Source organism: Bos mutus, chromosome 15 (assembly GCF_027580195.1).
Source record: "Bos mutus isolate GX-2022 chromosome 15, NWIPB_WYAK_1.1, whole genome shotgun sequence".
In the NCBI taxonomy this organism is placed as follows: Eukaryota; Metazoa; Chordata; class Mammalia; order Artiodactyla; family Bovidae; genus Bos; species Bos mutus.
The window spans coordinates 7,182,295-7,202,714 of record NC_091631.1 but is presented as its reverse complement, the minus strand read 5'-3'; the positions used below and the strand labels follow the sequence as shown (position 1 = coordinate 7,202,714).

General features: G+C 54.6%; 1 protein-coding gene across 8 annotated transcripts in view; it reads left to right on the top strand.

Annotated features, from left to right (window-relative positions):
• TSPAN18 (tetraspanin 18) overlaps positions 1–20,420 on the top strand; it is a 216,331-nt gene that overhangs the window by 170,809 nt on the left and 25,102 nt on the right. For 6 of the 8 annotated variants that reach the window (XM_070383513.1, XM_070383508.1, XM_070383510.1 and 3 more), the window contains 4 exons: positions 5,827–5,902; positions 10,938–11,010; positions 13,242–13,436; positions 19,699–19,773. In XM_070383513.1, the coding sequence (XP_070239614.1) occupies positions 10,948–11,010; positions 13,242–13,436; positions 19,699–19,773 (333 nt within the window). In that variant the 5' untranslated portion in view covers positions 5,827–5,902; positions 10,938–10,947. The remainder of the gene's footprint in view (positions 1–5,826; positions 5,903–10,937; positions 11,011–13,241; positions 13,437–19,698; positions 19,774–20,420) is intronic. The other 2 variants (XM_070383515.1, XM_070383512.1) reach the window with 1 other exon arrangement.

Here is a 20,420-nt window from a genome sequence, read left to right as displayed (position 1 = left end):
ATGTAAATTACCACAAGAGTAATGTTTGTCTGGGAGGGAGTTTGTCCTTTGCCCATCCCACGGGCCCTGGGGTAGACGCGCTCTGAATTCCACGGAAGCAGCCAGGCTGCCTACCTGCCTTTGGTGGAGGGTGCAGAGCCTTCCCAGAGGCCTTTGCACGGAGTTGTCCCAAGTGCAAAGGCAGGAAGATGGAGCCATGGCCCGGTCCCAGGAACTATCAGAGATGAGCGCCTTCTGTGGTTCTGAGTCCAGGTCAGGTCAGTGGGGCAGGAGACAAGGATTGTAGCAAGGGCCACTCTGGGGACCGACCGCCCAAAGTCCCCGGGCCACGCCTCTGAAGGATGACCAGGGCAGAAGGATGGGGATCCTGCTTTGTTGCCCCAGAAATTTCCTCAACCTCAGGCCAGGGGTTTCATCTCTGCAGGCCTCAGTTTCCTCTTCTATAAAGCAGGAGTGCCTATCTCCCAGGTGATTGAGAAATAGTGTGTGTAAAATGCTCTCTGAAGTCAAAATAAATTAAGATGTTAGTCTCAGGAGGCTGCCTTGAATGATGGGAAGGGTATGTGTGCTGCTAAGTCTCTTCAGCAGTGTCCGACTCTTTGCGACCCCATGGAGTGAAGCCCGCCAGGCTCCTCTGTCCATGGGATTCTCCAGGCAAGAACACTGGAGTGGGTAGCCATTTCCTTCTCCAGGGGATCTTCCCAACCCAGGGATCAAACCTACATCTCTTAAATTTCTTACATCAGCAGGTGGCTTCTTTACCAGTAGCCCCAGGTGGGCAGAGCAGGGGGCTTAAAATCAGGAGTTCCTAGTTCTGGCCCTGCTGTGTGACTTTGGACCAGACCCTGCCCCTCTCTGGGCCTCAACATGCCCCTGGTGTGAAAAGAGAGAATTGGAGTCACTAAGGCTTCCTTCTCTGAAGATCCTCCGAAGGCAGAGCAGAGGGCTCGTGGCAGGAACACAGAGTGCCCAGAGCTGGTTCAGCTCCCAGATCAGAGACTGTGCTCTCCAAGATGCTGCAGCCACTCTGCTTCCTCAGCATTCAAGAGTCAGTGAGTGCAGGCCGGGGAAGGCTGTCACTCAGGATCTGCTACATCCACCACAGGCTCTGCCTCCAGGAGCCTAATTAGATGTTACCCCCCATCAGCTGTGTCCATGTCCCCATGTCTGTGCCATTCACCAAGTACGCCAGGATTTGGGGCCAATTGCTTATGAGACTGTCTGTCTAGAGATGAAGCACAGCAAGCACCACCAGTGAGCAAATAAGTTCCTCCCCCCTCGGCTTGGAACCTGATGACAAGCATCATTGTTATTCCAGCAAGTCTCAGCCCCAAGTCCTTACGTTTGTTTTTTTCTTTTTTGGCCAGACGACTCAGCACATGGGCTCTCGTTCCCTAACCAGGGATCGAACCTGTGGCCCGAAGGGATTGGACTGCCAGGGAAATACTGCCTTCCTTTTTTTTTCCCCTAAGCCTGAGTCCCATGTCCTGAAGAAGGAACACAGGGGTCCTAGAGTCAGGCAGACTTGAGTCAGTTCTGGCTCTAAGGGTTTTCAAGCCCCCTGGGGCCTTAGTTTCCTCTTCTGTAAAAGGGAACAATGGCAATTCATCTAATTTGCAGATCTCTTTGGAGGATCAAGTAAGGTCACTCATTATAGGTGAATGCCCAGGACGCAATACCCTGCAGAGGCTCAAAAATGTTGGTCCCTGCCAACAAAAACGTGTGTGCTCCCCACACACAGGGCCCCCAGGCTTCCAGGCTGCCCCTGTCACACCCCCTGTCACCCCTAAGGCAGTCAGTCAGTGCTAGTTTCCCTTCCTACCCGGCATGCTCGTGGTCCCTGTGGCTGTTAACAGTTCTGAGTACCAGGTTATTAATTCTCAGTAGACTCGAGTCCTTGCAGGAGGGAAGCTGCTGGCCTCTGTGTCTTGGACCCAGCCCAGTGCTGGCATAAACACACAGGAAGGAAGGAACGCTAAAATGCTTTTACCGACACTATCTCTTTGAATCCACGCACTGAGCCTGGGAGTTAGGTGTGAGAATGCCCGTCTCAGAGGTGAAGCCATCCATGGAGGCTCAGGTGATGAGGAGGCTGGTCCAGGCCTCCCAGCTTGCTGGAGGCAAGGGCACTGGTTGAGACCCAGGTGAGGCTGGTCCCCTGGGACTCCCAGAGGCTCCACCCGGCACCACAGGCCCTCACCTGGCAGGAGTGAATACAAGACGCTTCTTGGCTCCCACCAGCCCAAAGCAGACCTACCTTTGCTTGCTCCGATGCGGGTTTTGCCCTGTCTGTCCACATGCTTTCTTTTCCCTCTCTCCAGAAAGCACGCCCGGGGGGCTAGAGGCGGTGAAAATAAAAGGAGTGATTTATGAACTGAGCTGTTCTTCTTCATCAAAGAACCGCTCCTGGGCCTGCTCCGTGCAGATGGAACTGAGTGGCCGTCTCAGGGCAGTGGGAGCGGGAAGATGAATAAAGCTGTCTGGCCCAGGCCGGCGCCTGCAGAGGAGAACACAGCAGTGCTGCATGACCTCGCCCCGCGTCTGCCCCTCTCTGGGCCTCGGGGCTCCCATCTGTCACAGGATGGCAGCACAGGGTCATCCCCCAGAGGCCTGCAGCTGGCACGGGGGAGGATGCTAGCCGGTCCCTGGGATGCGCTCGCCTGGTTGCCTGACTCTGGGCTGACGGCACTGGGCTAGAAACTTTGGAGACAGAGGCATCGCACTCCTTCTTTCTGGCAAGCCAAGTCCATGGACCTTATCGGAAGCTCTGGTTTGGAGTCTAGCAGACTTAGGCTTGACTCATAGCCAAGTCTTACTAAACATGTGATTAAAATTCCAGGCCAGTTAATTATATCCTCTGAGCCTCAGTTTCCTCATCTGTAAAATGGGTTAACAATGATACCCACCTCCTATATGAAGATTGAATAAAAGAATGTGGGAGAAATGCTTAGCAGAGTCTGATACATGGTAAATGCTCAATACTACCAGTTATTATGAGGTTCAGTTACCACAAAATTGGAGCAACAAAGTTGACTTTGGGGCCACTAAGAGGAAAGATATATATATATATATCCCTCCTGACCAAGCCAGATGTCCATGGTCTGCCCCACACCTACCTCCATGGATAACTGGCGAACACGGTCTGGGCATCCACCTATTTTCAATATATGAGAATGCTGATAATAACTCCTCCTGGGAGCAGGGCTTTGCGGTTCTCCACGTGTTTTCATGTCATATCACTTCATTCCATGTGCTTCACTGCACAAATTCTTACAACCACCTCCGGCTTCAAAGTTGAGAATCACAGTTTTCAGAGGAGAACCCAGCATCTCAGGGAGGGCAGTGCCTTTCCGAAGGCCTCCAGGGAGCTGGCCGAGGCAGGGGCCGTCCCAGGCTATGCAGAGGCAGCGGTGATGGCTGAGCGGGGCGGGCCTCTCCCAGGCCATCCTTTCCCCTTAGAGCAGATCTCCACTGTGTCAGAAAACAGCTGGGGAGGGGGCATCCTGGCAAAGAGGAGGGCAGGAGATGTCAGAGATGCATGCAGAGATCAACACCTCCTCCCTGCCCCTGGGGTGGGGGTGCCTTCTGCATCACCCAGGCCTTCCTCCCAGCCTCAGTGTCCAGAGGAAGGTGGGTCACATCACAGCCAGAACAACCACCAGCCTGAGATGCTGGGCAGAAAACGGTGATATTGGCACACAGGCTGGGATGGGGCAGGGGAAGGACAGGGATAAGAGAAAACTATGACCCATTTCTGCTTCCCTGAGCCCTGAGGTCAGGCGTGGGATGCAACCCCTGAACTAGACTTTAGAGCTCCCCTTCTTAAGGCTGCAGAAACCTGAGTTTTAAGGGGAACTGAAGTTGGCTTCATCTTGCCCAGTAAGCCACCCAGGGACAGAGTTCCAGCCCAAACGTCCTTGGCCCCTGCCTAGACCCGGGGGTTTCTCACCGCAGATGTCCACCTGGGTAGCAGGCTCCTACCTGGTAGTGACAATGTCCTCCCTTCCCCACACCCCCAGGGCCAATCTCAGGGGACCCCTCACTGCTCAGATGGGGCTGGTTTCTGGCCTCTTCCCAACTCCTGCCCCCAACACAGCTTTTCTAACATCTTGCCTGGAGTTTCTAGGAGAAAGAGCCTAGAAATCTCAGGAGGATACTCAGCTTCGCCACTTAAATTTCTAAGGCTCAACTTCCTTCTATAAAATGGGGCAATAATCCACCTTCCAAGGCTGTCATGAGGACTCACCATAATCACATGGGTGGATGTACAGCCCTGTCCATGAAGGCTAGTTTTGATTCTGATTCCTGGGTGTGGATCCCTGGTCCGTAACTTACTAGCTGTGTGATGCTGGACAAGTCGCTTCCTTCTCCAGGTCTCAGTTTCCGTTTAAAATGAGGGCGATGTTAAGATATCTACTTCCTAGGCTTGTTCTTGGCATCTAATGAGCTCATGCATGTAACCGTGTAGCCCAAAGCCATACAGCAGATACCAAGGAAGGTGGCTGAAGAACTTTCCACACGTTTATGTTTAGGGCAGAGTACCAGCTCCCAGGGCCTCCGAGAGCTCCAGGAGGGAGGCCCCTTTTGCTGCCTTCCTTCCCATCTGCCCATCGCCACCTCTACACTCCCTCCCAACCTACTCCCCTGCACCATCCCCTTCCCAACTAAAGGCTCCCCAACTGCCCCCAGTGGAGTTACCCCAGGGGAGTTTGTCCTCCTTCCTGTGGTCCCCAGCCCTATTGTCAGCCCTTCCCTTGCCCCCTCCAATCTCCTACCCTGACCACCACCCAAGTGTGAGTTCATGCTTATTTGCATCTCTATTCCCTAACACAGCACCCAGCGCAGAGTAGATGGGTGGATGGATGGAGGGAGGGATAAATGGAGGGAGGGATAAATGGAAAGAGAGAGGAAGGGATGTGTTGTGTTGGCCAAAAAGTTCATCCAGGTTTTTCCATAACATCTTATGGCCAACCTAGTATATGGATGGATGGATGGATGGACGGACAGAGAGGAATCTTGTCTACAGCCCAACCCCCGCCACCACTGATGAGACTGGAAAGGAATCTGAACTGGTACCCGAAGCCCAGAAATCCCCGCTTCCTGCCCACGGGGATGCCCGTGCAGCCCAAGCACCCCAGGCCTTGATTTTCCCTGGCAGTGTCCTCCAGCCCAGTGTTTGAGCAGGAGCAGCTGTGGAATTCCCCACACGTGTGATCGGCCAGGAGTCTCCGTGTATGGGCCCCCGTGACTGCTGAAACCACGCCCTCATTTCCACTGCTGGGAGCTGGCAAGCTAAAGGAGCCTTCTGGCAAATCCTTAGGCAAAGATAAGGAACCCTTTCCAGCATCAAATTTCTCTCCCCCTGGGAGTCAGGGTTTCTGGGGAGGGTGTTGGATTTACAGGGCCCGGCTGGCTCTCTCTCTCTCTGCTGGGGCATCACTGCAGACGCCCAGGGAGCAGCCAGGTGGCATCCCAGGGTATGGGACCCCCACCCCTCCTCCCGGTTCATCCGCCGCGTGCAGCAGTGTGTCAGCAGGGATGAAGCCTATGCCAGGAACTGCGAGTCTCTTGGAGATGAGGTTCCCCTCGCAGCCCCAGCGAGGGCACCTGGCAGCTGCCATGCGGGCAGAAGGTGGGCGCGGCGTGCGGGCCTCCCCAGCTGCAGGGCCCCAGGTGCCGAGAGCTTTTCATCAGCACTAATGGGCCCAGATCAGCAAGGCACTTGCCCTGAATGTGTGTGTCTGAAGGGCAGGCAGGTGTTTATGTGCAGCTTCTCAAAAGTGGCTGCTCCTTATTTCTAGAGTAATTGAGTATTTTCTCTTACAGGACAAGCTGGGCCAATAAGGGAGACTGACCAGGAGACGCTGTCCTGCTGACGTCGGAAGAACTGTCCAGGTGACAAGTCAGTAACTGCTCCCCGTGCCCTCTCCCTGCACCTGCTGTATCCCTGACTCCACCCCGTCTCCCCATAAGCTCTCAGTCTGCCCTTTCCTGGACCCCTTCCTGCCGTCTCTCGTTCCCCGTACCTCACCTTGTCTTTCTCCATCTTCCCCTCTCTTCCTGGCTTTGCCGATCTCTCTGATTTACTGAGTTTCTATTGTTCTCTCTGTCTGTTTTCTCTTTTCCCACTCTCCATTCATTCCTTCATCCAGAGAAATTGAGGACTTAACACACGCCAGACACTGCTCTGGACGCTGGGAACATTCTAATACGGGCAGGTGTGTGCCACCAAAAGAAATAAGTAAAATGGAGAAGAGCCACAGGCACTGGCCTAGGCTTTAAGAAACAGGTCTCCAGGCCTAGACCCCTCACTAATTGGTTTTGTAACTTGGCTACACCTCCTTTCCCTTTTGCAGTCTGTTTTCCCATTTCCACGGTGACGTAAGTTATGCCAGGGCTGGACTCTAAATCAGTTATTACACAGACAGAAGTGTCACATTATAGTTCCACGTTTGGCTTTGTCATGCATGAAACAGCCAGTTGCACGAGCCGGGAAGCCTCAGTGTCCCGGAGCAGGAGGCGCTGTGACAGGCACAAGAGCCTTGAGACTATGAGACCCATGGCAGCAAGTCCACAGCTCCCACTCAGGCTCACCCTGGGGCAGGCACCCTCGTGGAAGGGCAGCCAGGTCCACAGCACCTCAACTGCCTTCCCAGCACCTGTGAGACTTGAGTTCATGAATGGTGCAGTGGTAAAGAATCCGCCTACCAACGCAGGAGACCAATGCAGGAGATTGGAGTAGGAAATGGCAACCCACGCCAGTGTTCTTGCCTGGGGACTCCCAGGGACAGAGAAGCCTGGTGGCAAAGGGTCAGACACGACTGAGCGACTAAGCACAAAATGCAGGAGACATGAGAGATGCAGGCTCGATCCCTGGGTCAGGAAGATCCCCTGGAGAAGGCAATAGCAACCCACACCAGTATTCTTGCCTGGAAAATTCCATGGACAGAGGAGCCTGGTGGGCTACAGTCCATGGGGTCGCGAAGAGTTGGACACAACCGAACAACTGACCACGCACACGCAAGGTCAAGTTTACCTGTGATGCTGACTCTTGCATTTCATCTTTCTGGGCCCCAAGATTCAAAGGACTTTTTTGGCCAAACAGCACTGCCTTTACCAAGTCATCATTTACCAAGTATGTTTCTTCTGAACTGTGGCCTCATATGTACCTGGTACATAGGACTTCTGAACAAGCTGAGAAATAGGGTTCCCAGCCTGGGTGGTTGAATTGCTCCAAAACCAGACACTTGCCCCATGAGTTAGCTGGTGCTGAGGGGATGATTTCTGAGATGTTACCTAAAATCCTGAAAATGGCTCTAGGAGATTGCTAGCCTAGAGGAACCCAGTGTGAGAACCACAAGAGACACGGGTTCGATCCCTGGGTCAGGAAGATTGCCTGGCGTATAAAATGACAACCCGCTGCAGTATTTTTGCCTGGGAAATCTCATGGACAGAGGAGCCTGGCAGGCCAAAGTCCATGGGGTCGCAAAAGAGTTGGACATGACTGAGTACTTGGGCAGAGGAGGTGTGAAGACAGGCCTGAATTTGGGAGAAAAATGGATGAATGTGGCAAGGGGATTAGCATTCATTGAAAACTAGGATTAAAAGCTGTGGTTCCAGGGACTTTCCTGGTCGTCCAGTAACTGGGACTTCATGTTCCCAATGCAGGGGGCCCGGGTTCAATCCCCGGTCAGGGAACTAGATTCCACACACCACAGCTGAGAGTCTGCATGCTGAGACTAAAAGATACCACGTGCTGCAACTAGAACCTGGCACAGCCAAATAAATAAAAATTAACTTAAAAAAAAAAAAAGAGCTGTGGTTCTAGATTAAGACAGACCTGGTTCAAACCCTGGCTCAGGCATTTCCATGCTGTGCGACCTTAGACAAGTGACTCCTCGGAGGCGTAATTCCCTCACCTGAAGCAAGGGCAATGACACTGCCTACCTCCAGGAGGTTTAGGAAGACTAAATGAGGCTGTGCATGTTCCTTGGCACATAGTAAGACTCCAGGGGAGCCGGATGTTGCTCACTGCGCTGTTACCGTCTACCTGCACCAAGCTCTGTGGTCTGTATTTTCCATGCATTATGAGGAAGGCATTATTTTTATACTAATTTTAAAGCCGAGGAAACGCAGATGCACGCAGTACAAGAACTTGCTCGAGGCCACCAGCTGGGCCTGGCCGAGCTGGGACGTGGTCCTCCGTCAGGCTCCCAAGCCCTCTGTCCACTCGGTTCCCTGCCCTGGAGCTGGGCCCAGGCGCCCCCGCCTCCATCCACCCTCCATCTCACATCATCTCTCCCTCTACCTTCCTCACCTTGGTCAGAGGCTCTTCCCAGGAGACACGTCTTCTTTTATTGCATTCGTCTGGGAGCCCAGCACTCCACAAGCTGCTCATTAGATGTAATCTCTAATGAACATGATACATAATAAATACAGGTAGCCCGTTTATGAGCTGCTATGTTTATTATGCACCTTAATTGCTAAACAGTCAGAGCCAGCTGAAGCCAGATCCGACCCTGGGGACTAGGCTTTGCCTGGGTGGGCAGAGGACGGGGCCCCAGAGCCCTGCCTCCTGCAGACTCTCTCAGCATCTCACAGGGGCGGTCCCTCCTGCCCTCCAAAGGCCCGTCCAAGTCAGAACCTGATGGCAGGAGCTCACAGGCCGTCAAACTCCTTCTCCATCATTTTGCAGATGGAGACGCTGAGGTGGAGAGAAGTGACTTGCAGAGCTGGAGCTTGGGGCTCCCGGCTCCCAGTCCAGGGCTCCTTCTGCCCTTCTGTGTGCCCGATCACCAGCCCCTGGGACAGGGAGAGCGCAGGATGTGGAGTGGGATGAGGGGCCCATTCACAAGCTCCAGGAGGTTGAGGCCACCTCGCTGCCCTGAGCCTCAGTGTCCTCACCTCTGAAACGAACACGGTGCTTCCTGCCCATGACACTGTTGAAAGATTCAGGGCAGTCACTTCCTGGAGCTGGCGTGTGGCTGGCAAGGACTCTGTCCTCAGTGACTGCTCTTTCCTGTCTTCTTCCCCCTGTCCAAGGAGCACGGGGTCTCAGCAGATGTGTGGAGTTGCATCGGCCAAGTGCCCAAGGGAGAGGGGTCAGCATGCAGTGCCTGGGGTGCAGGTCATTATCCTGGGGTGCTGATCTCATGGGCCACAAGAGCCCAGTGAGTCACCTGTGACTGTCAAGTTAGGTGTGTTCCTGGTAAGAGCTGTCCACCCCTCGCTGAAGCAGGTTCTGTGGGGAGCCCTGAAGTAGGATGTCTCATTTAATCCTCACGACATGCCACGATGTAGGTCCTAAATACCCACTTACATGGATGAAGAAACTGAGGCTCTAAGAGGTTCCATCATTTACCAGACACAGAGGTAGAGAGGTGTGAAGAGCCAGGGTCGGAGCCCAGGTATGTCTGGCTTCAGAGACCCTGCTTGGAACTGTCGTGTTTAGATGTAGGTTAGATGCTGCTTCTAGAAGGTCAGAGATGGAGGAGCTGGACGAGGGTGGCTGGCTTGGTCTGGGGACCTGTTCTGGAGGTAGAGAGCCTGGGCTTGGAGATGATGCAAGAGAAAAGGATGATCAATTGCCAGGGATGATGGTTTAACAACTGATGGGCATGGCATGGACCTAGAGATGCTAGCTACACAGGCCTGCCATACCCACAGGTCCCCACTGCATCTCAGCCTTCTGCTGGCTGCTGGAAGGACAGGGCCTGGAACAAGGATCCTCCTGGGCCTGCCGTCCTCTGCCCAGGGCTGTCAGAAAGAAAGCTTGGGAATACTGAATATGGTGTACTGCACAGGACCATGACTTATGTGCACCTTGAAGGCTGACTTGTAACAGCAGATGCCATCTGCTTCCCCCGGGCACAGGGGAAGGCTTGTTTTCAAGCTGCAGTGCCTGGCATCAAGTCGTTGCACAAAAAATGCTGGCAGAATAGAATTGTATTCAGTGGTCCATCCGGCTACCATGGACGTGCTGACGAGTCCATAGGGCCCAGGGAGGCTCCAGGGGGAGGTGGGATGCTGTAGGTCTCATGATGGAGGTGGTCAGGGTGGGGGGAGCGTCTGGGGGCTTAAGGCCCCAGGAAGCGCCAGCAGCTCATTCCCTGTAACACCGCTTCCCCCCGGGGGCAGGGCCTTCTGGTCAGAGGGCATGTGGGGTGGCAGGAAGTTTGTCAGGCCTGGGTCCTGCTCCTGCTCCATGACCTCCGCAAGTCCCTCATGGCTCTGAGCCTTAGTTTCTCATCTATCAAACGGAAGGCTCACGCCTGCAATCAAGTAACATCATGACGTCATACCTCTGAGCATCCGCCCCGTGGTGCTAAGCATGTTTATGCATTATTCCAGTTAATCCTCCCAAAACCGCTGGGGAGGAAGCTTCTGTTTTTAATCTCCCTTTTCAACTTGGAGCAAACAGGACTGAGAGAGGTGACGTCATCTGCCTGAGTGAATGCGTGCGTGCTAAGTCGCTGCAGTCATGTCTGACTCTTTGCAACTCTATGCACCATAGTCTGCCAGGCTCCTCTGTCCATGGGATTCTCCACCAAGAATACTGGAGTGGGTTGCCCTGCCCTCCTCCAGGGGATCTTCCCGACCCAGGGACTGAACCCGCATCTCTTATGTCTCCTGCATTGGCAGGCGGGTTCTTTACCACTAGCGCCACCTGGGAAGCCCCCGTTTGCCTGAGACCACGCAGCACATGAATGGTAGAAAACCCAGGCTGGCTGGGTCACAAGTCCTCATTCCTAACTCCAGCCCCCAGGACAAAGCCCTGTGATGAGGAAACTGTGATCAACTGTTCTCTTCCCCTATTGGCTCCAGAGGCAGACTGGCCGCTGGGACACCCCGAGGGAGAGGAGTCAGAGGACGGGCAAGGGTTCTTTCTGGATGGGGTCCCCCAGTGAGAGGACTGAAGGGGCCTTGCTGTTTTGCAGCGGGATCACCATGGAAGGCGACTGTCTGAGCTGCATGAAGTATCTGATGTTCGTGTTCAATTTCTTCATATTTGTGAGTATTCCTGGAACGTGTCTAGGGTTCTCCCCAGGCCTCTGCGGGGTGGGGGAGAACTGACTGATGCTTGGGAAGAGTCATGTTGGGCTGAGGTCCAGGGGCCAGTGCTAGAAGCTGCCCTACCTGCCTGGCTGGGGGTTCGTGGTGGGGAGACCCCGAGTAGTGCCCACCCCACTCGGAGAGCCTGCCATCACAGGAGAGACGTTTTGCACAGCCCCAGGATAGTTCAGCTGTTCTAAAAGAAAGGGGGCAGAGGCTTTAGCCCCGGCTACTATCCTGGGGTCTGACCCCTCTTAGGGAGTTCAGGTGAAAGGGAAGCTGGAGATGATCAGAGGTAGCAGGAGCCGCCATGAAGCCCTGACCCCCTGAGCAGTTGTGGACAGCGGAGTGAAGTGGATGTGATGCAGTCTGATGCAGTCTGAAACCTCTCTGGGTCTGAGACACCTGGGTTCACAGCCCAACTCTGCGCCTCACCCACTGTGTCATCTACAATACATACCGCCTCCCTGAACCTCAGTATCGTCATCCCTTAATCTTCCACCTCAACAGATTCTTTGAAAAGGAAGCAAGATTAGTTTAGGAAGTGCCTGGAATGTATCGGCTCCATCCAACTTATGGATTCTATACATGAAAGGACAGAGTCCCCAAGGGCTCAGGGGGCCAGGCCGGCACCCTGCCACAGCCCACCTGCTCTGCTCAGACCTATGGCCTCTCCCGGGAGCAGAGCCACACTCATCACGTGACCCCACCTCAACCTTTGACCTTAGTGCAGCCAAGACCTGGTTGAGTAAAGACCCACTGAAGTCCGCCAGGGCAGGGTCACTAGGAAGGAGAGGCCCCTTCCAGTCAAGACTGACTCCGTCTGTCTGTCTCCATCTATTCTGTGTACACTTCAGCACCTTTCCTGGATTTCCTTCCCCTGCCCCTAATTTTGAAGAGCAGGCAACTCCACATACTTGAATTCTAGACCCAACTTCCAACTGGGATGACCCTGGGCCACTCAGTCTGTGCCTGAGCCCCCTTGAAGCAGAACTCAGCATGCAACTGTTAAACTCCCACACCTCCAACAGCTGTGAGGAAGGGACACAGGTTTTCCTGGAGGTTTTGGGGGAAACCAGGGAGAAAGGCAGGCCACTGCAGACGACAAAATGTTGCTTCTGTCATTGGCTGCGCCCAGGTCCCCCGGGCCTCTGCGCCCCACCCCTCCCCCCACTGCATCCGAAAGGACCATCTTTTGCCCCAAACCATTCAGATCTTCCCCCGCTTACAGACCCTGTCTGTGAGCCAGCAGTTCTGCATCATTTTGCATCATTCCTCTGGTCTTCCCACCACACGGAGATTTCAAGCACTTCCCAGTCTTTAAAGTCCATGACGCCAGATGATTTCTCCTGCAACAGATCTGTTTCCAAGACTGGTCTGTGCCCAAGACCAATGGAATGATGTCTGTTGAACCCTGCCAGGCACCTTCAGGTCCTTGGGAGGTGGGAAACGGTATCTTTGTCTAACCATGAGGAAGCTAGGGCTCAGAGAGGTTAAGGCACTTGACCAAGGTCTCACAGCGAACGCATGGCACAGCCCTTTCTCTGGACTAAGCTGCTTGTCTCCAGAGATAAGTGAGGCATGGAGAGGCAGACCGTGGAGAGGAAGTCATGAACAAGAAGGCTTTCTAGGAGCGGATTTGAGAATGGGGAGCCCGCCTCGACTGAGAGCTCCTGTGCGAACAACCAGGATGGCTTCGGTCTGTGTTTTCCCAGCATAGGCGTCAGAGCACATTCATGAACTTGGGGAGCATCTTGGGGCTGGAGTCAGGGGGACCTGGGGCTCAGCCCTGGCTCTGCTTTGAACCTACTGTGTGACCTTCGGCGGATTGTTGGCCCCCTCTGGGGCTCAGTGTGGAATCAGGGTTGGACTGAACGACCTCAGTGCCCAGTGGCTCTAACACTTAAGGAGACTATGAACGTGGCAGATAGACTCTACAGGACATGGTTCCTCGCAGCCCAAAGTAGAGTGTTGGTCAGAGATGGGCTCTGCAGGATGCGTGATGCACCCTAGGTCAGAGTTAAGGAGGGAAGTTCAAAGCAGAGGAAAACACAGAGGGAGTCTCTGCCCAGCTCACTTGGCACCTCTGCCCCAGGGCCTCGAGCAGGGAGCTGGTGTGTGTGGGGGGTTGTCTAACCACCATGTCTCCCTGTGTCTTCCCCATGCTCCTGCCTGGCCCCGGGGAGCAGCTGGGCGGGGCCTGCTTGCTGGGCATCGGCATCTGGGTCATGGTGGACCCCACCGGCTTCCGGGAGATCGTGGCCGCCAACCCCCTGCTCATCACGGGCGCCTACATCCTCCTGGCCATGGGGGGCTTGCTTTTTCTGCTCGGCTTCCTGGGCTGCTGCGGGGCCGTCCGGGAGAACAAGTGTCTGCTGCTGTTTGTGAGTATCCCATCCCCCACCCCACCCATGGGTGCCCTGGGGAGGGGGGTGGATAGAGCCCTGCACCCACACTAGGGGGGACTCACACTGGGGTCTGAGCCAGGTAGGCTGGCCTCCAGGAGCGGGAGAGCCACCAACCCTTGCCATATGCATCCATGCTGGCCCCATGCCTGCCGCCTGGGTGAGCCGCCCCCAGGCGCACAGTGGCCTCGGCCTCCAGGTCCGAACGGCCAGGCTTCCCCACAGCAGGGTCAGCTGAGAGCACTGACTCATGATGCTTTTCGACTTGCTTGCTTCTGAGAACTCAAATATACAACTCCGTGATAACAGAGCAAAGATCGCTATAGGATAAATCATTCAGCTTTCACATTTCCCCTTCTAAAATGGAAGTGATATGATCTCGGTAGGTCCTTTATTCATTAAATGAATGGTCTTTGACCTGCTGACCACGTGATTCACTCGTGCTATAGGTGCATCGAGGGCTGAGTGACCATCCATAGTCTTGCAGGTGGGGGGGGCGGGCGAGCCCAGGAGGATGAGCTGGGTTTGTGTGTGCGACCTGCTCCATCTCATAACAAACAGTGTGACTCTGGTTTAGTTTCTTAACCTCTCTGAGCTTTAGCATCTGCTGGTGAAGTGAGAGGCCAACTCACACGGCTGTAGACGGGAGTCAAACGAGACCAGCAGTGGATGTTCCGTTTCTCGGGCCCTCTGTATTCACATGGACTGTGGCCCTTTCTCTCCTTACTTGTCTGGCCTTGGTGATGGGGCTTCCTCCCCTCCCAGGTCCTGTGCCTTTAGGGTTAGGAAAACTGGGTTGAGCGCAATCTTGCCGGAAGGGAAGTTAAAAACAGCCCACCTTGGCTGTGCAGCTGGGCCAACTTGCAAACTCGCCTCACGAGCGAGCCGGCGGGTGGGTCAGGAGTTAAGTGATAGGGAGGCGTGGGCCGGTCAGCGATGCGTCCTCGCAAGGCGTCTAGCGCCCCCTGGTGGACAGCTCTGTGCAGTGTCCAGTGGTGCCGGCGGTCTGGGCTTGGGGAGCCTGGGACTCTGAAAGGATCTGAGGACGGTCCCAGGACACACCAAACCCACCATCACCCGCCCACCCTGCACCTCGGTGTCTGGGGCTCATCCAGCATGAACGGGCTCATCTCTGAAGTCAAGATAGAAACTACGCTGGCGCTCTGGGCCAGGAGCAACCTGGGGGCCTCACAAGCCCTCTCCAGTTAAGTGGCTCCTTCAGAGCCTGCCAGCTGGAGGAGGCATCGCTCTCCCCAGTGCCTAGGAGAGAAGGCTGAGACCCAGGAGGGGACTGGCTGCAGCTCTCCCCAGACAGAGACTTAAGTCCTGGTTGTGGCCGGTCTGCCCACCAAACCTTAAAGTCTCCCCTCTCTCCGCCTCCTCCTCTGTAGTCTCCCTCCAGTCTCATCGTGTCTGCTTCTCCCCTTCTTTTCTAGCTCTTCCTCCGCCTCTGTCTCCCGTCTCTCTCTGCCTTCCTCTTGATCCCTTGGTTTCTGTTCCTGCTGCCCTTCCTTCTCCTTCTCCTGGACGCCCCCTTGTCTTTGCCCCTCTCTCCCTTCCCCCCACTTCCTTGACTTCCCCTGCCTCCCCTCTCCTCCTCCCCTTCCCTCTCATCCAGTCCCCTCCACTCTCCTCTCTGTCACAAGCCTAAGGCACACAACCCGAGGTCACCGTGCAGATCAAAGGCAGGGGACGCTTGGACCCGGGTCTGCTGTCTCAGAGGGACTGGTCCAGAGGCTCCTCACCTGGAGTGCACTCAAGTGGTTCAAAACTCAACCAAGATTATATGCAAAATATTATGTCAGGGCCTCTGTGTGTGCCTATACCTGTGTGTTCTGTGTGTGTGGTGTGCGTGCTTGCGTGTTTCTGGAGCCCCCACAGCTTCTGCAAGGTTTTCAGATTGATTCATGACCTGAAAAGTAAGAAGAACCACTTTTTTTTTCCAACCTGGACTCAGCTGTGCAGGGTGGTTCCAGCACCGAGTCTCACCCATCCTTGGCCGTTAAAGAAGCCTGAGCCGCCTCGTCACCCTTCGGGGAAGAAGCAAAGACTAGTCTTGGGAGAAGCCAAGAGAATGCCTTCAGTCCCCTCTGGAACTGGGGCTCAAAGCCCCGCAGAGAGAGGAGGCCTGGAGATGGAGATCACTGGGCAACCCCTGCCCCTGCTCGGAGGCTAAGCCCTGAGGGGCCCCGGTGACCCTTAGCCCAAGAGCCATGGCCCTAATGTCACCTAATGACCTACTTTTCTAAAACATTTTTTTCCAAACAGTCCTGTTGATCAATTCTAGAGCATTTTCATGGACCACAAGACAACTTCAGCCTATTGGTGACATTTTGTGGCATCCCTTTTTGCCTAGCTGCTCACCTATAAACAGTTCAAGGACTGTTTCTAACCCATTTATTGAAAGCTTCACATTTTAAAAATATTTTATAGCCAAGGCATGCTAAATTGGAAAAGAGAACAGAAAAAAGGGAAGAGTAGAATTTAAAAGCGATAAAACGAGCTGAATTGTACATCAAGTACGTAAATTTGGTAAATATTATTAGAAATGAGAACGAAAAGCAGATGTATTGTAGGCAGATGGCTTAGAAAAGTCTGGAAATGCTCACAAGTAGGCAAAATAGCAGTTTTTACCCCTTTATTAAGCGCCTAATCCTAAGCAAAGCGTTGTAAATTTGATGTTGAGGAATTACTGGCAAGTGTGCCCTTAGGCAAATGGGATGAGGTCAGATAACTCAAGAGAAACACGCTCTGGGAAAGGCCCTGGTTCGGGGGAGCCCCAGAAAGCATCAGCCCTGTGGCTGGGTCCAGGCGGGATCCCCCTTCAAATAAACAGTAGTAATCTCGTCAAGCCGGAGGCAATTTTTCATGCTGGAGATGCTGGCAGAAGTGACCTTGTTACTGATGTTGGCCCCACAGCCCTGCACTTTCCTCCAGGTGACTTACACTCATGTCACCAGCTCCGTGCCCAGGCTTTTGGGGGCCCCTGCTTCAGGCGGGAACAGTGGCCAGGAGATCTGCAGACACTCTTCCTCTGGGGAGACCTGCTTTCCCCATCAATGAGTTACGGGTTTGTTTTTTCATCTCATCTCATGACTCTTATGCTTTTCATCTCGTGAATTTCATTTCATGGACCATGAATCTTGGCTCAGTGGAAACTCCACCAGAGTGGGGATCACATCGCCCTTGTGTGTATTTGTTTATCGGTACCTAGCACAGTGGGCTTCCTGGGTGGCTCAGAGTGATAAGGAATCCACCTGCCAAGGCAGCAGATGAGGGTTTGATCCCCGGATCAGGAAGATCCCCTGGAGAAGGAAATGGCAACTCACTCCAGTATTCTTGCCTGGGTAGTCCCAGGGACAGAGGAGCCTGGCGGGCTACAGTCCATGGGATTGCAGAAGAGTTGGACACGACTTAGCGACTGGACAACGACGACCTAGCACAGTACCTGGCACAGAGCATGTGCTCAGTACACGGGCCTGGACCGAAGGGACAGAGAGGAGGCGTGGGGCAGGGCCTGGCCTCTGCAGTCAGCAAAGCCTGGTTCTTATCCCTGCCATGCCACTTCCCGGCTGTGTGACCTGGGGTCCATCACTTAAGGTCTCTGAACTTCAGGTTCCTCACATGTAAGCTGGAGACAATAATACTGCCTCTCCAGCCATAATATTTTGATCAGCATTCAATAAGAAAATGTACATCTTGCCTAACTGTTTTCCTGGCACATATAAGCGTTTGATAAGTTGAAAACGAAAGGATTGGTGTTGATCCACAAGAGACCCTGCAGGCCAGCCGAGTCTTAAAACCTGGGGCTCTGGTTCCGACAGGTCGGGAAGCAGACCTGCAGTCAGCCTCGCTGCAGTCAGCTGTGTGGGGTGACCTAGGGCTGAAGCTGGGAGGTAGAGCTCCCCACCCGGAAAGGAGAGTGACAGAAGACGTCCTGTACCCTGGGCAGCCTGCCCTTGGCCGAAGTGCCCATCCCATCCCCCTCCACTTCCACGAGCTGGTCCTTGGGTTAAGAGGTGAAGGGCCCTGGCAGGGCTCCTGGCACCTCCATTTGGCTGGTGACAGATGGTCATCTGGTTCTGTTTCACAAGGTCTCCATGGAGCCCCACCCTGCCCTCTGCCCTCTCGGTGGAGTTGCTGGCAGTCCTCAGGCTGGCATAAAGAGCAGCCTCGGAAATGGTTTCCACCCCAGTGATGTGACCGAGCTGTCTCTGCCTATCGATCTTGGCTTAGAAGTTATAAACTATGGATGAGACGGAGCTCATGAACTCCACGTGCTCATCACTCTGGGAGCGTGCGTGCGCTTTCCAGGGGACTTAGCACCGCATCAGTGAGATAATGCGGGTGCAGCGCCGTGCACAGCGTGAGGAAGGCTCAGATGGTGGCTCAGAATCAAGCGCGAGCGTGGCCTTCCTGGAGACAAGCACTGGCGTGGGTGGTCTCTGGAAAACGCACGACAACTATCATCTATCCAGCGCTTGGGGCTTCCTGGGTGGCACTACTGTTAAAGAACCCGCTTGCCAACACAGGAGACTTAAGACACGCAGGTTCAATCCCTCGGTCAGGAAGATCCCCTGGAGGAGGGCGTGACAACCCAGTCCAGTATTCTTGCCTGGAGACAATCCCATGGACAGAGGAGCCTGGTGGGCTACAGGTCACAGGGTCCCAAAGAGTCGGACACAACTGAAGTGACTTAGCACTCACGCACTCCCGCAGGCATGCAGCGCTTAACACCTAAGCATGGATCTTACATGAGTCATTTCACTGAAGCCTCTGGGCAGCCTGGCAAAGCAGCTGCTGACCATCAACACTCTTGTTCTATTGATGGAGAAACTGGAACCCAGACACGGTAGAACCTGACGGAGCTGGCCCAGCTGGCAAGCAGCACAGTGGAAATAAATGCGGGACCTCTGATTCTAGAACAGAGGATCCTAACACCATGTAATCCTGGAGCCCAGAAAAGCCTCCAGGTCTTAAGACTTTCAAAGCGAGGCGGGGCGGGGATGGGGGGGCGGTGCTGAAGTGCTGAGGACAAGCTCAGGCCCTTCGCTTCCTTCCAGCCTGGGCACACACGGTGCGCACTGGAAGCTTGGAGGACTGTGACCCGAGCAAGGGAGCAGGTCCTGGGGTCGCTGTATGCATGTGCGGCTGGGGCTTCAGGGCCCTGCTAGGGGTCTCCAGGTGGGCTGACAGCTCCAGGATTGTCCCAGTGCAGGGGGACAACGCTGAGTGATGAGGGCACGGCCGCTTCCTCTTCTTTCTGCCCACAACCATCCACCCACAGCAGTGCCCATGATGGCCCGGGCCTGGAGATAGCAGATGGCAAGGTCATTATGGCGAGCTGGTCACTCATGGATTCATTTACTCATCGGAGAGCCGTATACCAACACCGGTGCTGTCTGGGCTTCGAGAACACTGCCCACTGGATCCCAGCTGATGGTGGTGACCCGGCGGGGATGCAGCGGCTGCGGTGCACACTTCTGCAGGGCCCTGGGATGTGGGGGAGCCAGGAACCGAGTCTGGAAAACAGGATGCTGGTGGGCAAGCAAGGGCAGGGCCTTCCAGGGAGCTCAGCGTGTGAGGTGCCCGAGGCAAGAGGTGTCGTGGTAAGTTTGGGCAACATAGAGACATGCAGAGAGTAGCACAGAGGGGCGCTCTGTTAGATTCCAGACTCCCAGCCCCTGGGTTTTCAGATTTTGATAGACATACCACCTTCCCTCCGATCATGCTTCTTTATTGCAGCTGAAAAGTAACATCACTTCCCCCACTACCCATGGGAATGAGAGGCAGCCAGGCAGGGAGAGGTGGCCTGGGCCTGATGGGGTGAGGACAGCCAGCCAGGGATCCCCAGGGACTTCAGGATTCCCACTACTTGGACAGTCCACCTGGAGGAGGTCCAAACAAGTTTCAACATCGATCTTCTTCAAGGGCTGCCAAGTACGGTTGCTCAGAGCACCCACTGCACAAGGGGCCTCTAAAGGGTGCCATTTGCACAGAAGGCATATCTGTATGATTATTTGTTCCATATTTGTATTACAACTTTGTTGGCTCCAAAGATGGATTGTTGGGGTGTTTATGATCAAAGATGTCTGGTTTATGGCAGTTGAGTTCCTCAGTCTTACGAAATCGGTACGCTGCCGCCATCGTGTGACAGATGGAAGGGTGCCTCAGAGAGAGGTCAGCTGTCCCCTTCCTACCTGCCCTCGGGACTCACAAGTCTGCCCGCTTCTCTCTGCAGTTCTTCTTGTTCATCCTGATCATCTTCTTGGCAGAGCTCTCAGCAGCCATCCTGGCCTTCATCTTCAGGGGAAATGTACGTACCTGGCCTTGTGTGCCCCGGCCCATTCATGGCCAGCCCCTCCATCCCCAGAGGGTCTCAGAGAGTCAGCGTCCCCTCATCCAGTCGTTCCAGCTCCAATCACAACCCACCACCCCACCCAGTGAAGCCCCACAGCCCCAAAAGAAACCTGCGAGCCTGTCCCTGCAAGGACTTTTCCAGAAGGTCAGAGTCAGAGGGCCCTTAAGGGTCTCCGCTCTTTCCAAGTGTCTGGTGCAACCCATCTCTGACTCTAGAATCTTCCATTCTATGCCTTGCCCAGCACTGGCCCAGCAGTAGTCATTCCAAGGATAGTCGGAGAGGCTTCCCACCCCCCACCCCACCCCCAGCCCCCACGCAGAATCTGTGCCAAGCAGGAGAACAGGGCAGAGCCCTCCTGGATGAGGCCCTGGCAGTATGCAGTTTGGGCCACTTACCCCCAGAGACCATCTTATCCCAGAGGCTCCAACCACCGAAGGCCCCACCCTTCCCTGCAGAGGGGAGCAGGGTGGTCAGGCCTCCGAGGAGTATTTTGAAGGTAGCAATGACTTCCAAGGGTCTCTGGAAACTGCGGCTCTGCAGAGACGGCTTGCTGCACACACAGTGGCTTCTTCAGGGCCCAGGACACAGCGCATCCTCTCAGC